Below are 14,711 nucleotides of genomic sequence, written 5' to 3'. Positions count from 1 at the left end.
CTTCCATCAACTTTGACCACATCTTCTCAACCCTCTTCTCTCGCGACAACTCTTTCTCATCCACACTTTCAGCTTGGCCGGCTGTCGACATCATCGAGGAACCGGCTATGGATTGTTGCACGGCCAAACACGTGGCGTTCACTTATATTTGCTTCACACGAGCGTTTCCGGATGTGGCGTTCAGCGCCAACCAGTGGAAAGGGCGATTCGGACTCTTTGTCTTGGCCACGCTCAGGGGCTGACTTCTTCACCTCGCGAAAACACCCTCGCCAGCGCGACCATTCCGACGCAATGTTCCTACGTTTCATTGTTACGATCATTCTCTAACGTCGTCATTCCTTCACTGCGTATTGCTGCACTATGCATTCATTCAGTCGCCTCATTACTTTCTTTCTCGCGGTCGTTACTTTCATTATCTTCACGACAACGCAGACTAGCTATGGACGAGACGCGTTCTGGACTGGCTCCACCACGCGGCTCGATGTCTCAAACAGCAGGACAAACCTATCGCAAGATCCGCTGAAGTTCGACTGGGAAAACAGGAAAGAGCAGTTTCCTGTCGCAAAGTACCAGCATTTACCTGAACCCGCGCTAGAAGGCCTCCCAACCGTGCAGTATGATTTCTCGATGCGCATTGAGAATGGCACAGATAGAGCCACCCGGCGGCAGAGGATGGCGCAGATCAAGGCTGCCATGAAGCGTGCGTGGGATGCTTATCGCCTTAAGGCATGGCTGAACGATGAGTTACGCCCGATTTCTGGTGGCAACAAAACTACCTTTGGAGGGTGGGCGGCGACACTGGTCGATAGGTGAGTGTTGCTTATCCGATGTAAGATGGCGTCCTAGCTGACTTGGAAAGTCTTGACACACTCTACATCATGGACATGAAGCCCGAGTTCGACGAAGCGGTGGATGCCGCTGTCAGCATCGATTTTTCGAAGACCAGCATGCACTTGATCAACGTGTTCGAAACCACCATCAGATACCTTGGAGGCTTTCTGTCCGCCTACGATCTGTCAGGAGATGAACGACTCCTAGCCAAGGCATTGGAAGTCGCACATCTGCTCTACGCAGCCTTCGACACTCCCAATCGATTGCCGATTATGCGCTGGAATCTTCACTGGGCCACCAAGGACCAGGAACAAGGAGGCGCAGGTAGCCCCATTCTGGCCGAGATAGGTTCTCTATCGCTCGAATTCACACGCTTGTCTCAGATCACGGGCGATCCGAAATGGTACGATGCCATCGAAAGGATCATGGCTCTTTTCGACGCACAGCAGCATCTTTCCGATCTACCGGGTATGTGGCCACTCCAAGTCAACGCCGACCAGGCCGACTTCTTCACTGGCTCTACCTTCAGTCTAGCAGCGTGGTCCGACTCAATGTACGAATACTTGCCGAAGATGCATGCTCTGCTCGGTGGCTCTCCACAGTACTCGAAGATGTACCAATTCGCCATGGATACGGCGATCAGACATGTCCTCTACAAGCCCATGATCAAGGAGAACGACACCGTCTTAATGTCAGGCACAGTCCGTGTCCAAGACGGCCAAGTCTCCCTTCAATCCGAGCTGCAACACCTGGTATGCTTTGCTGGTGGCATGTTCGCTTTGGGAGGGCGTCTGGTCAACAACGCCTCGCATGTCAACATCGGACACAAACTCGCAAATGGCTGCGTTTGGGCGTACAATCAGTTCCCGACAGGTGTCATGCCTGAGACGTGCAATCTGATCCCATGCGAAGACGAGACCTGCAAGTGGGACGCGGCGAAATGGCACATGGCTGTATCAGAACATGCCTCATCTATGGACAAACGAAACAACACTCGCGCCAGCGACATCATCCGAGCTGAACGGCTACCAACCGGAATCGCTTCAATCCCAGACAAACGCTACCTGCTCCGTCCCGAAGCCATAGAAAGCGTCTTCATCTTGTACCGCATCACAGGCAACCAAACGCTCCAAGAGAACGCCTGGGATATGTTCAGATCCGTCTACTTCCGAACACAGACGCCTCTAGCCAATGCAGCGATGAAGGACGTCACCAACACAACCACACCTACACCCAAGGAAGACAGCATGGAGAGTTTCTGGACGGCTGAGACTCTGAAGTACTTCTACTTGACGTTCGCAGACCCGGAGTACATTAGTCTTGATGACTATGTCTTCAACACTGAGGCGCATCCTTTCAAGAGGCCTGTTCCGAAGTTCACTAAACAGACTAAGAACAGCGGCTGGCACTGGAAGTGGAAGTAGGTCTCGATCTCGCGCCTCGTACGAAGTCTTCACCTAAAGCTCGCATTTCGGCCAGCTTCGTTTGCGCCCCCAAAGCATGTGTGCTACTCAACACTCATACCTAACGTCAGCCGACCAACCTGCAGTCTCATGCAGACAATCTCCGCAAGCCGTCCACAGTGGCATTAAACGATTGGCTCCAGGTGGCCATGAGGCTGAACAAGGCAAGGATGTATTTGCCGCCGTCGCTATCTGTGTCACATATGATGCCTGTGCAGGAGCATCCATGTCAGGATCTTTGATGATGTACAGACCAATACGCATCTCTGCAGACCTTCACTCACCGGCACGACGCTGAGCCATGTCTCAAGCACGGGAAACCGACTCCATACCAATGGGCAAGGTACCTGAACCCATCACACTCCACAAAGAAGCACCACAAACTAAACCCCCAACGCAGGGCTGCAAGCTGATCTTCAAAACCTCCCCAACCCACCACTGGACCGAAGTAACCTACGACGGCGCCCCAACCTCCTGGGTCCCCTCCATCCCCCCGCACTGGCACAAACACCACGACGAATGGATGCAAGTCCTCTCCGGCCGCGTAGACTTCACCCTCTCCGGCACCACCACAACCCTCACACCCACCTCACCACCCCTGCACATCCCGCGGCTGCACGCACAGTTTCTAGTTCGTGCCGGGGGTGGCGACGGTGTTGAAGGAGCGGACGGAGCCGGAGGGGGGGTTTAAGGAGAGGTTTTTTCGCGTGCTGTTGGGGGAGGGGGATGCGGAGGAGAGGCCGACGGTTTGAAGTGTGGGGAGGGCGTGTTGGGAGGGGGATACGTTTCTTGCTGTGCCTGGGGGTGTGGATGAGTGGGTTACGTGAGTGCTTGGGGTGGTTGTGAGATGGTTGGGTGGTGGTGATGGGACGTCTTCGAAGAGGAAGGCGTGAGAGGTAGATAGATATGATGATGGATTCAATTCATGCTCCCGCTCAACATCACATCTTCACCGCCCCACTCTTCAGCGCCTCCCAATCCCCCTTCCCATACCTCCTATACCTCGACTCCCCCGGCGGCAACCAAAACACCAAATCCTTACTCCCACTCCCCTCAATCAACCCCAGATCCACGCCCTCCCTCTTCGCCTGCCCCTTTTGAATCTTAAACGTCCCCGTGTAACTCAACTGCGGCGCGACCCTCAGAAAATACGGCACCGAATACCGCGGCAATCTCTCCAACACAAACCTGCCTAACCCTTCGCAGTCGAGAGATTCCGGGGAGAGACCTTCCTTCAGCACGACGGTCGCGCACCCGCATCGTCCGTCGGCGTTGGGCACCGCCACGCCGTAGACGTTCGCCTCGGCGATTTGGGGGAATTGTCCTAGGACATCCGCGACTTCGTTCGTGGAGACATTCTCGCTCTTCCAGCGGAACGTATCGCCTAGACGGTCCACGAAGAAGACCCTCCCGTCCAGATCCGTGCGGTGGACGTCCCCGGACCGGAACCATAGATCCCCTTTTTCGAATACATCCCGCATCCACCTCTTCTCCGACGCGGAGGGGTTCTTGTAGTACCCCTTAAAGACCTGCTCTTTGAGAGCCGGGTCGACTTTGTGGATGACTTCGCCGGGTTCGTTGGGGGCGCAGCGGACGACGAAGCCGGTCGTGGGGTCTTTGACGATTTCTTCGGTGTCGGGGTCGATGCGCGCGTGGACTTCGCGGCTGCCGAGCTGGCGGTTCCAGAGCAAGCCCCGGATTCCTATGGCGTTGCGGCTGAAGGGGCCGTGGTTTTTGTTGAAGGTTGCGCCGAGGCCGTCGGTCGCGGCGTAGAGTTCGTTGATTATGGGGATGTTGAAGCGCTGGAGGAAGGGGAGATTAGTTATGCCTTCTGGGTGTGTGGAGATGGATACTCACTTCGCGGAACTTTTCCCACACATCCGGCCGCATGCCATTACCCCACGCCATCTTCAGGTTATGTTTCCTCTCCAGCGGATGAGGCGGTGCGTTGACCAGATATCTACACAGCTCCCCGACATACTGCAAATGCGTGGCTCCGCTCTGAGAAACCTCGGGCCAAAAAGTCTTGTGACTGAACTTCCTTCCTAACCGCATGGATGCACCAGCCCAGATCACCGGTGTTGTGCAAAGTCCCTGTGCAGCGCCGTGGTATAAGGGTAAGCATGTGTAGAATCGATCGGATCGTTTCAGTTGGAGGTATTCGGCCATAGCCTTCGCGGTGTTCACGTATCGACCAGTGAGCATCATGACGCCTTTGGGCAGGCCTGTGGTGCCGGATGTGTAGATGAGGCATCTGGTATCCGTTGCTTGGTAGCCTTCGGTGAGTTTTGGGGAGAGAGGTGTGGTGTCTGTTAGAGGTGCGAGTAGTGATTCATCGTAATAGCTGATCTTGATTCCGTTCTGTTCCAGTTCTGCTCTGCAGGGTTCTAGTCGTTCCAAGGTCTCTTTATCGGCGAGGATGTAGCGAGGCTCACAGAGCTGGTACTTCAATTAGCTCTTTCATCGATCAATGTTCTCTTTTCGATAATCCTCACCTTCACCGAATGACTCAACGCATTCCCAGTCAAGTTATGATTGATAAAGCTCTGACAAGCCCCAACCGCATCCACCGCAAACTGCAGCAGCAAATACTCCGCGCTATTAGGTCCACTAAGTGCAACCATCTCATGCCGTTGTACGCCCAAATCTTTCAAAAGCCAATTGCCCACTCTCTGCACGTCTTGGTAGAATTCCTTGTACGTCCATCTCCTGCCTTGATACTCTAGAAATATATGGTCTGGGATGTCCTGTTTCGCCCAGTACTCTATCACATGGTACATCATCAACTTGTTCGATGCTTGCCGCTCGGCGATGAATTTCTGGGCTGCGGCGGCGGCATTGTCAAGGCTGCCCTTTTTGAGGTCGGCGCGGATGTGGTACTTGGCATCGATATAGGCCGCAACAGCAGCCGTGCCAGCTATCGTTGCGGCGGCGGTGGCTTGGATACGTTGTCAGTGAGTTATTGCCGAATACGTGTGTTGTTGTAGCATACCAGCCATGGTGTGGGCTTTGAAGCTTCGAACAATTTGAAGGCTGCAACAGAAACACAGAGGAAACGTCTCCAACACTCGCAAGAAAAGAAGCGCCAGAAAGCCGAACTGATCTCACTTCACCTACCGTCTTCAAACCTCGGGTGACGCTGCATACATATAAGCGGGGACAAGACGAGGCGGAGAGAGGTCCGGTGCAGTGATCCTCCTCTCGCAAAGTTTCCGGCCTTGCTACGAAGAGGAGCTTGGGCAGAGTTATTGCCGCCTTTGCCGGTCGTGGTGCTGGCAGTCTATTCATGCAGCTCTCGTTTGGAGAAAGAGCAATGCACCAGCGAGGAACGACCTGCAACATCGCACATGCTGTAGGAACGTTTGCCCTAGGTTCCGAATACACCCAGTCGAATTGTATGAACGAACGTCGTTCAATCCTAGATTCGGATGGTCCGGCAGTATGACGATTCACAGAGTACAGCGATTGTCCGACCAGGTTGTCAAGATCCATTCGAGATACCTTCGATCCTGTTGGTCGAATCCAGGATATGCTCATGCGAGATCTCACTCTGCCATGCACATTTCTAGGGCACGAGAAGCTGTCGGTCAGGGCGTCGGCCGATATCCGTTTGCTCGTCTTTGAGAAGGAGTGTTGTCGTTTATGAAAGAGGATGGCTTATTGATGGAGGATGTTGATGGTCCCCACGGGTGCCATCCGTACACATGGCGAGCCATTGCAAGGTTGAGCGGAAGTGCGGATAGGGTATAATCGGTATCTGTTCTCCAATGAGCGGTCTGCTTGTTCGAGTACATCCCATCCTTCATCGCCCGTCCAGACAATACGATGCAGATAGGCCCGCCCTCCTAGGCATCCTGAGCGCACCAAATGCCACAAGATCCGTCAATCCAGGGCACTCATAGCCGTCTTCAACGTCGTCCACCAGGAAGTAAGGATTCGATCCGTGCCGCGAGGCAACTTCGTACGTAGGCGAGACGTACAACAAAAAGCGGAACTTGTGCTGTTATCGCCCAGCAAACGAGTTTCCTCCCTTGTCGACCGCCAAGATGAGATAGATTGGAGTTCGTATCTATTCTTGATGAAGAAAAGAAATGGGGTGCTTGCGCGTTAAGATGATGAGAGAATGGCGAAGATGAAGAGCAAGGGTGAAAAGGAGGTGAGGGCGAGCGGCGAGAAGCGAGAAGCGCAAAAGGCCCCACGCAATCTTCGGTGTACCGCCGGGGGAAGATGCCTCGCTGGGCGACGACGACAACACAACATTATTCGGTGCGCAAGACGTCGAGCTTGGTGGATGGGAATATGGTCGGATGGATGATATTGATTTCACATTTCCAGTATGATTTTCAATTTCTATAGCCATCGCTTCAAATCGAAGCCGACGCTTTCCCCAACGATCGATGCCACCGCCATGATTGATAAACCGGCTCTATGCACACCACACCGTTAAGACATTAATGCCCTTCAACACGCCTGAATCTATCCCAGACATGCCATTCCGAATCCCCAATTGCCCTCTCCAGAACTTGTGGAGGTTTGATATCTCTCTTCAACGACAACAATACAAAGTAGATTCAATCCCATTTAGATAACGCCGATCGCTGATGATTTTTCATGTAGTGTGACCCTTCTATGCCTGATGCCATGCTTTACTGCCCAAATGTTATGTTGTGGAATGATGGAAGGTGTTTAGAGAGCCTAGGAACTATTGTCAGTATCTGTTACCATCAGGAAGACTGTAGATCAACATACCATGGCGATACCGCCAACGACGAGGAGACCCAAGGCGCCGGTGGAGAGGGTGCTGGCAGCGTTCTCGCCTGGCTGGAAGCTGGCCGAAGAGCTTGACGATGATGGAGCGCCAGTGCCACTGGCGACAGCAGTGCCGGCTGGTGCTGGGGTGGTACCGTTGTTGATGGGGTACGATGGGGTGGCAGCGGTGGCAGAGGCGACGAGCGCGAAGGCAGTGGCGAAGATGGCGGCGAACTGCATTGTGGCGGTGGGTGTTGTTGTTGATGTGGTGTTGAGTATTAGAGGTATTTGATATTGATGTTGATAGCGAGTGAATGTGAGATAGTGCTTGTTTGTTGAGAGAGTTCGATAGATGTGAGATACAAAGAGACAAGAAAGGTACAACAATCGGCAATACTTATATCTGGCATGCAAAGAATGGCAAGCCCGACATGCAGCCGTTGCTCGGTCACTCAACTGATCCCTCCCAGCCTAGTCGAGCCACGCAAGCTGTGTTTCACAATCGCGAGAATCGATTCGCGGCTCGAGCCTTGCCACGGCCAGAAAAAGGACATGGTTGGATGCGCCCCGATGCAGCGGGACCGCAGCGATGGGGGCGAGCGAGAGAATTGGTAACATGCAGGCGGGTTGGCGAAGAAACGCGTCAAAGGCTGGGCTGTGGTGACAAAGGCAGGGCCGCTCAAAATAGCCGTTGGCGAGAGAGGTTGTCGCACGAAGTGCATCGGCCCGCTGCGACATGCACGCTGCAACGGTCGGCGCAGGAACAGGAACAGGAATCCGCTCGCCGCGGTGTGGTTGCACTGCCGCGCCTTGCCTCTTTCTTTCTGCTCTTCAGCCACCACACTTCGAGGGCTTGTTGCTTCTCACCTCAGCTCACCAGGGGTCCAGCCTCACATGGCAGAGTCACACCAGCCTCTCGTCTAACATTACATACAACAATGTAATCCTCACCAGCCGTCGTCTTACTGAGGATGACGATGCCCTCGAGCCCTCGGGGCGAATGTTCGGAGTGCTGTTCCTGTTTCAAGACGACGAATCCACTTCTCAGTCTCGACCTGCGATCGGAAACAACCCCCATCGGACGAGTAAGAGCTAGAGTGTGCCAGCTCGATCTGGCTGCGAAAGATGCTCGGTATAGGCGTGAGGATCTGTTATGAGGCCGGCAGTGAACAGGAAAAAGAGCGCGTCTGAGCTGCAATAGCTTGGTGTATATGAAGAGTTGTGTTTGCGATCGTGCCTCATAGTGAGCATCATCGTCGATGGCATCCGCGGTAGATGGTCTCTCGTCGGGGCCGGAGGTACGTACGAACTTCTTATGGAAAGCAAAGCGTCACATACCTCATGCCGGTGGCAACCCGACAGCAACCTCATCATATTACGGCAAGTAATGGTCTATGTCGATACTGTTGGTAGCCATGGGTACCGCATCTGTCTGGTATGACGCTCCTCCAAACTCAGATCACCTATCACCAGGTAGTAATAGGCAAGTATCTCAAAGATCGCACAGCTGTACCTGCAGTCCTCAGCATCGCAAACCCATCGGAAACGGACATCTGCCGCTGCTTTCCACAACTTTAGTCGAGCAACGAGGGTCCTACCTATTGGCATGATACGCTATCACGGCGACAAGCTGGCAGAATGATTTCACTGTTGCCGGGTTAGCTTTTCAGCTTCAACCTTTACGACAGGCTTCCCTGCCAATGTGACGTCTCGTAGGCGTACACCACTGCCTATATGGGTGGACTCACAGTACAGTGCAGAGATGCACCGTTTGCTCCAGAGCCATTGCTTCAACATCATTGCTCACCGTTCACCGTTATCAAGAGCTCCAACACAAATCACTATCAGACGCACACCAGAATGCCCTCAGACGAACACCACAACCCCGAGAATGAAAGCCAACAAAGCCCCATGAGACGTCTGGTCAAGCAACGAAGGCATTCGCACTCGGGAAAGTCGTCGCCTCCATCGTCGCCATCTTCACCCCTGGCCAAGTCGTTCAAGCGGATCCTCACGCCTGTGCATTTCAAGCCCAACATAGAGGCGTGCGAGCTGGATCACAGATATTGTGACCATCGGCATTCATGGCACTCCTGAACGAAGAATTCAGACTATCTTCAGAGAACCGTCTTGATACTGAGACGCTGGCCTTCTCGCGTTGAACAGCAGCATTCGCTTTGGGGGAATTCGAATTGGCGTTCGGGTTGGAACTCGGTCCGTGATCTTTTGGAGCTGTTCGTGTACTTCTTCCGGTGATGGGCAGAACAGCAGTGCATTTCGGTCGGCGTTGTGAAAACCTTATGGTCATGGGGAAGGTACCAGGTGGCTCTTAATGATAACAGTAAACTGCTAGTCAGAGGGAGCGATGGAATCTTGAGACATGTGTACTTTTATTATGGCCGACAAAGGATTCATGTGAATTTTCATGAGTAGAGAATCCCTCGAAACAGGTTTCAATCGTGATGTTGAAACACTTGTAAAATGGGACAACAACAAAATATGAACCATTCGCAGAGAGAGTTTGATGTGCTAAAAGTCAAACAAATTTGGGGGCGTGCCTCCATCCCGCATCACTTCCGCCGCCGCACCTCTTCTTCTCTCGCCCAGTGGGAGGATCAGGTAATCTCACCAAACGCCACGACGCAGCCTCTCTCTTGGATCTTTCTTGTTGGTGTTGTTTTGGTTTTCTGTTTTGACGACCTCATGCGAGCATATCTTGCCCGAACGAACGCCGTATCCTTTCCCACGCTTCTCCCCTCTCCGACGCGCGCGGCGATCATCCTCTGAAAGGGGCCGTCGTGGTCCTTTGCACGCTTTCCCAGTTGCACCCGCCTCTTCCGTTGGACGTACCCGAACCACCAGCATCGCTACACACCATGGCCGGGACCATTTCGAAGCGCCAGCAGGCTCGCAATGAGCGCATGCTGCAAGACCTTCTCCGCTCTGTCCCCGGCAACGACCGCTGCGCAGACTGCGCGGCGAAGAATCCAGGATGGGCGAGTTGGAATCTGGGTGTTTTCTTGTGTATGCGATGCGCGGCGCTGCACAGGAAACTCGGGACACACGTGTCGAAAGTCAAATCGCTGTCTATGGATAGCTGGAGCACTGAGCAGGTGGATAATATGAAAAAGGTGGGAAACGTCGCCAGTAACAAGATCTATAATCCGAGGAACGTCAGGCCGGATATCCCTGTGGACGCCGATGAGGTGGATGCTGCGATTGAGAAGTACATACGGCAGAAGTACGACAGCCGGACGCTGTCAGATGGGAACCGAAGCAATGCGCCGGCGAGACAGAACACGGGCAGTACAGGCACGGATCTGGGATCTTGGAACGAGGAGCCTCCTGATCTTCCGCCGAAGCCTACCAAGAAGTTTGGCTTCACTCTGCGATCTTCGAGCTCGACGTTTCCTAGACAGAAGCCCGAACGTTTCACGCCTCCTCTCTCACCGGCCTATAGCGGAGGCGACAGATCGATAGACTTGCCGAGTCCAAAGAGAGAGAACAAACCGAGTCGGTTGTTTGGGATGAAGATCACGACGGTGGACAACAACTTCAACGCGAAGTTGGCGCATCTACGCGATATGGGCTTTCCAGACAATGCTAAGAACACGGAAATCCTTAAGAGCATGAACGGGAACTTGGACAAGGCGGTGGAAGCTTTGGTCAGGCTGGGAGAGCATACTAAGCCCATCTCGAGATCAGTCACGCCTCAGCCAGCGCGAGTCTTGACACCTGTGTCTATGGGAAGCTCGGGTACGAATGGAATCACGATAGAGAAAAAAGCATCGAACAATCCGTGGGAGATTCGGGAAGAGGCCAAACCAGCTCCACCACCACGAGCAGCATCAGTCCCACCACAAGCGACTGCAGCTAACAACAACTGGAATCCGTTCTTGCAACCACAACCACAGCAGACCCTAGAGAACAGCTTTCAGAACCTCTCCATGTCGACGACTAGCTCCCCTGGACCTCAAGGGTATGCGAATCAGCAGTCGATGTATCAAAGCCCGGCGCAACAGTCGACGAATCCTTGGCAGACGGCGCAACCGCAGCAAAGCTTTCAGCAGGTTCCACAGCAGCAGGCTATATACGCGCAACAACCTGCACCGATCCAGACGTCCAGCGGAAACCCCTTCATGCAACAACAACCGCAGGCGCAGACGCTCTCACCAGCGAATCCTTGGGCCCAGCAAAGCGCGCCAGTCCAGCAGACGAGCAACCCGTTTGGTACGTCGTGGCAACCGCAGCAGCAGCAGAATTTGGCCCAGCAGTCATTCGCTGCATCGCCTCAGCCGATATATGGGCAGCAGCAGGACTTCTTCTCGACCCCTCAGCAACCTGCTCAACAACAGCCGATCCAGCAACAGCAGTACCAGCCTCAGCAATCGCAATATGCTGCTCCAGCAGGCTCGAATCCGTGGGCTCAGAACTTGACTCAGCAACCACAACAAGTTCAGCAGCCTCAGCAGCAGTACCAGCAAATGCAGCCGCAGCAACCGCAACAGGTGCAACAAATGCAACAACCGCAACAGCAGCAGCAGCCGCAGTACGGGCAATTTGGCCAGCAGCAGCAGCAATTCGCGCCTCAACAACAAGCTTCCCGACACGACAAGTCGTCGATCTTAGCTCTGTACAACTACCCCCAATTCGCCCCCGCCCGGCCTCTACAAACCCTCCCCGAAAACGGAGCAATGCCCCAACAACCCGACGTCCCACAACGAAGCGCAACAATGCCCATCTCCGCCATGACAGGTAACATGAACACCTTCGGACAACAGCCCGTCACCCAACCGCAAGGCTTCAACCACGCCAGCAAGGAAAGCGTCGACTTCCAAGGCTTCGCCAACAGCGGCCGACACAGTCCCGACGCGTTCGCTGGGTTGAGCGCGAGGTACATGAGATGAGACGTGTATAGGATGGAAGATGGGGGAGGGTGGGATTTGTTGCTTAGCGTGGCGTTTTGGGTGGGAGGTGGGTTCATGGAAGCATATTGGAGAGAAGTGATGGCTGGTCTCTCTTATGTGTGTACAGGATGGCTTTCGCTTTTCTTCGCGGAATAGAATGAATGAGCGATGGGATGTGGCATGGAGATGGCTTGCTTTGTTCATAGCGTGTCTTTTGTGTTGAGGGTGCATAGCGAGATGAGAAAGCATGGTGTGTCATTAGCGTCATGAAAAGCTGCATATGTAGTCTTCCATCCAGTCCCTCTCGACTATATGATCAACGCACGACGTGTTGGGTCGTTTCTCTATTGCTACGAATAACCAACCCGTCGTGCTTTCCTTCCCTCCACATGCGATCTCGGTCCTTCCCGATACGAACATCGCCGAGGGTGCCCTTGTTGACCTTTAATACATCTCGAGGTTCAGGACTCTGTATTTACGGGGAGTTGAATCCCTGGATTGTCTGTTCGTTCCGTACAAAGTTGTTCTGAGATTCATCGAGACGAAGAGTAGCGTCGAGTGCAGAGAAGACTGACTGCCTGACTGACTGCAGCCGAACAGGCCGAGGTTCGGAATCGGCTGGACAGGAAGACGGGCGACTTCACTTCAACACTGCAAAGGCCACGAGAACGTTAATCAGATCATCCAACGGGACACTATAATAACTGCCTTACATACGGATCCCATAAATCAGGAAGCACACAAGGGATATTGAAAAACTTCACTTACTACGCCCCGGCGGCTTTGACAGCGAGGGAGTAGATACATCCCATTGGCGATAGAGATAGAAAGGGAAACGGAAAGAAACCATGGCATTCGAAGCAGCGACGGCGGTACAGTCAAAAGACTCGCATACGTACACGGCGAACTTCGTGGATGATTGGTGTATTGGGTCAGGTAAGCTGGATCGTTATTATTGAAGGATTTGATGGTTGTTCAGTCGGAAGCATTACTGATCTTGGGGTTTTTCTAGTACCGCATGGGGGGTATGTGACTGCTACGATACTGGTATGTGGCTCTAAATTGTTTGATAGTATCTGGAAGTGCTTATGAGATCACAGAGAGCTGTTGAAACGCATTTCACGACGACTTTGTCCAAACAAAATCAACCGCACACCCTAGCATTACATATCGACTTCCTCCGGCGGACGCAAACTGGGCCTGTGACTATCACTATCAAGGATATCAAACTCGGCCGTCAAACGTCTGTAGTCCACATCACCCTCTCGCAAGACGGCCGCGAGGAAGTCGTCGGGTATGTCACGCAATCGAACCTCCATACTGAGAAAGGCTATTCGTACGACACGACGTGGAAACCGCGTCCCGAAGTCTTACCCCTAACATCGACAACAACGACTCTACTTGAGGGGAAAGACCCCGTCTGGACCGAGAAGCTCCAATGGCCCAATGCAAATTTCCGCAAAGCGACGCGGAACATCCGAGCCTGGTTCCCACGAATGGGCCAACGCGCGCAGAACATCTACGACATGTGGGTATGTCTCCGGGACCCTTCCTCGCGGTGGACGAACGCCTCGCTCGGCTTTCTCGTCGACATGTTCCCGCAAGTCCTCGAGACCTTCTACCTGCGCGGCTTCGACCAGTACGACCCGAAACTCGACGAGTACTTCCCGCCGGACGAGCTGCAGCGGCTGACGAAGGGGAAAGCGCCGTTCTGGTACCCGACGGTGCTGTTGAATTTGGAGGTGAAGAAGGCGCTGCCGGAGGGGGGTGCGAGGTTTTTGTTTTCGAGGTTGCAGACGAAGGTTGTGAGGGAGGGGCGGTATGATTTGGAGGTGGTGGTTATGGATGAGGCGGGGGAGGTGGTGGCGTTGAGTCATCATGTTTGTTTTGCGTTGAGTGCGGAGAGGAATTTGGCGGGGAGGAGGAAGGAGGGGACGAAGTTGTAGTTGTATATTGTGAGACGTAGGGGATGGGTAGATGGAGTTGAAAGTTCGGCTTTGTGATTGGAGATGTTGATGTCGATACATGTCCCACAGAAACTATGGTAGCCCACCCAGATACAGAGTCATGAGCCCCTCAAACGACGTGGATGTAATTCAATCTTGCAAGTAAACGATATATGATCGTTGGACAGCCGGCAAGCTCGCAAGTAGGAGGCATTGCTAGGAGGACTGGCTTGCGTGGAGTGAGGAACATAACTTACCGTCTGATTTGGCTACCTCTCACCGCCTATGCCGTACGTGGCTTGACCCAGGAGCGAAGGTAAGACGGCTGCAGCCTTATTCACTGCTCATGCGTCTCGGCATGGGAATGCAGTGCTCGTGGGAGGGCAAGTAATTTCGGGCAATGTCGCGGTATGCTACCCGGAGCAGCAGCGACCTCGAGACAGGACGCCCAGTCAAGCCAGATATGCCTTCAGCTGCAGACTATGCGCATATGGGATGCAGGTAGAGTCCCCTCGGAAGTTTATGATGAAGAATTTGTCCTCTTTTTCACGCCGCTGGCTGTTCCGGGCAATTTGCTATTGGGAAGATCTGGCGAAGAGATCTGCAGTCATTGCGCTCGTCTGTGGAAGGCAGGGAGTTGTAGGGATTCGTGTGTGCTAATGTAGCTGTCGTGGTGGATAGGATAGGGTGGTGGTGGATTGTGAGGTGAAGTGGAATCGGGAGTGGGATTTCGGCGTGGGAGACATCTCGGCTCAAGCTCTCTTCGACGGCAGGCCGCACCTAACAATATCTTAACCTACATGACCTAGGCAGGT

The 14,711-nt window shown here is 53.6% G+C and overlaps 7 protein-coding genes across 7 annotated transcripts; 5 read left to right on the top strand and 2 right to left on the bottom strand.

The window, feature by feature from the left end:
• Positions 1–360: 360 nt before the first annotated feature.
• Positions 361–2,255, top strand: M409DRAFT_54754 (glycoside hydrolase family 47 protein; the record flags this gene model as incomplete). Its single annotated transcript, XM_033812816.1, has 2 exons — positions 361–809; positions 860–2,255. The coding sequence occupies 2 exons, from the start codon at positions 361–363 to the stop codon at positions 2,253–2,255; spliced, it is 1,845 nt and encodes a 614-aa protein (XP_033667291.1).
• Positions 2,256–2,595: 340 nt separating this feature from the next.
• Positions 2,596–2,985, top strand: M409DRAFT_23040 (uncharacterized protein; the record flags this gene model as incomplete). Its single annotated transcript, XM_033806608.1, has 1 exon — positions 2,596–2,985. One exon carries the CDS (start codon positions 2,596–2,598, stop codon positions 2,983–2,985), a length of 390 nt encoding a protein of 129 aa, XP_033667290.1.
• Positions 2,986–3,235: 250 nt separating this feature from the next.
• M409DRAFT_23039 (uncharacterized protein) lies at positions 3,236–5,293 on the bottom strand (the record flags this gene model as incomplete). Its single annotated transcript, XM_033806607.1, has 4 exons — positions 3,236–4,096; positions 4,152–4,733; positions 4,790–5,232; positions 5,287–5,293. 4 exons carry the CDS (start codon positions 5,291–5,293, stop codon positions 3,236–3,238), a joined length of 1,893 nt encoding a protein of 630 aa, XP_033667289.1.
• A 1,687-nt stretch (positions 5,294–6,980) lies between these two features.
• On the bottom strand, positions 6,981–7,283 carry M409DRAFT_23038 (uncharacterized protein; the record flags this gene model as incomplete). The annotated part of the gene is made up of 2 exons (XM_033806606.1): positions 6,981–6,989; positions 7,044–7,283. 2 exons carry the CDS (start codon positions 7,281–7,283, stop codon positions 6,981–6,983), a joined length of 249 nt encoding a protein of 82 aa, XP_033667288.1.
• A 496-nt stretch (positions 7,284–7,779) lies between these two features.
• Positions 7,780–8,653, top strand: M409DRAFT_54752 (uncharacterized protein; the record flags this gene model as incomplete). Its single annotated transcript, XM_033812815.1, has 3 exons — positions 7,780–8,128; positions 8,288–8,341; positions 8,457–8,653. 3 exons carry the CDS (start codon positions 7,780–7,782, stop codon positions 8,651–8,653), a joined length of 600 nt encoding a protein of 199 aa, XP_033667287.1.
• A 1,266-nt stretch (positions 8,654–9,919) lies between these two features.
• M409DRAFT_54751 (uncharacterized protein) lies at positions 9,920–11,950 on the top strand (the record flags this gene model as incomplete). The annotated part of the gene is made up of 1 exon (XM_033812814.1): positions 9,920–11,950. The coding sequence occupies one exon, from the start codon at positions 9,920–9,922 to the stop codon at positions 11,948–11,950; it is 2,031 nt and encodes a 676-aa protein (XP_033667286.1).
• An 848-nt stretch (positions 11,951–12,798) lies between these two features.
• On the top strand, positions 12,799–13,896 carry M409DRAFT_23036 (uncharacterized protein; the record flags this gene model as incomplete). Its single annotated transcript, XM_033806605.1, has 3 exons — positions 12,799–12,886; positions 12,963–12,997; positions 13,051–13,896. 3 exons carry the CDS (start codon positions 12,799–12,801, stop codon positions 13,894–13,896), a joined length of 969 nt encoding a protein of 322 aa, XP_033667285.1.
• Positions 13,897–14,711: the final 815 nt, after the last annotated feature.

The sequence above is a fragment of the Zasmidium cellare genome (genome assembly GCF_010093935.1).
Source record: "Zasmidium cellare ATCC 36951 unplaced genomic scaffold M409scaffold_18, whole genome shotgun sequence".
Taxonomy (NCBI): Eukaryota; Fungi; Ascomycota; class Dothideomycetes; order Mycosphaerellales; family Mycosphaerellaceae; genus Zasmidium; species Zasmidium cellare.
This window is presented reverse-complemented; position numbering and strand designations above follow the sequence as displayed.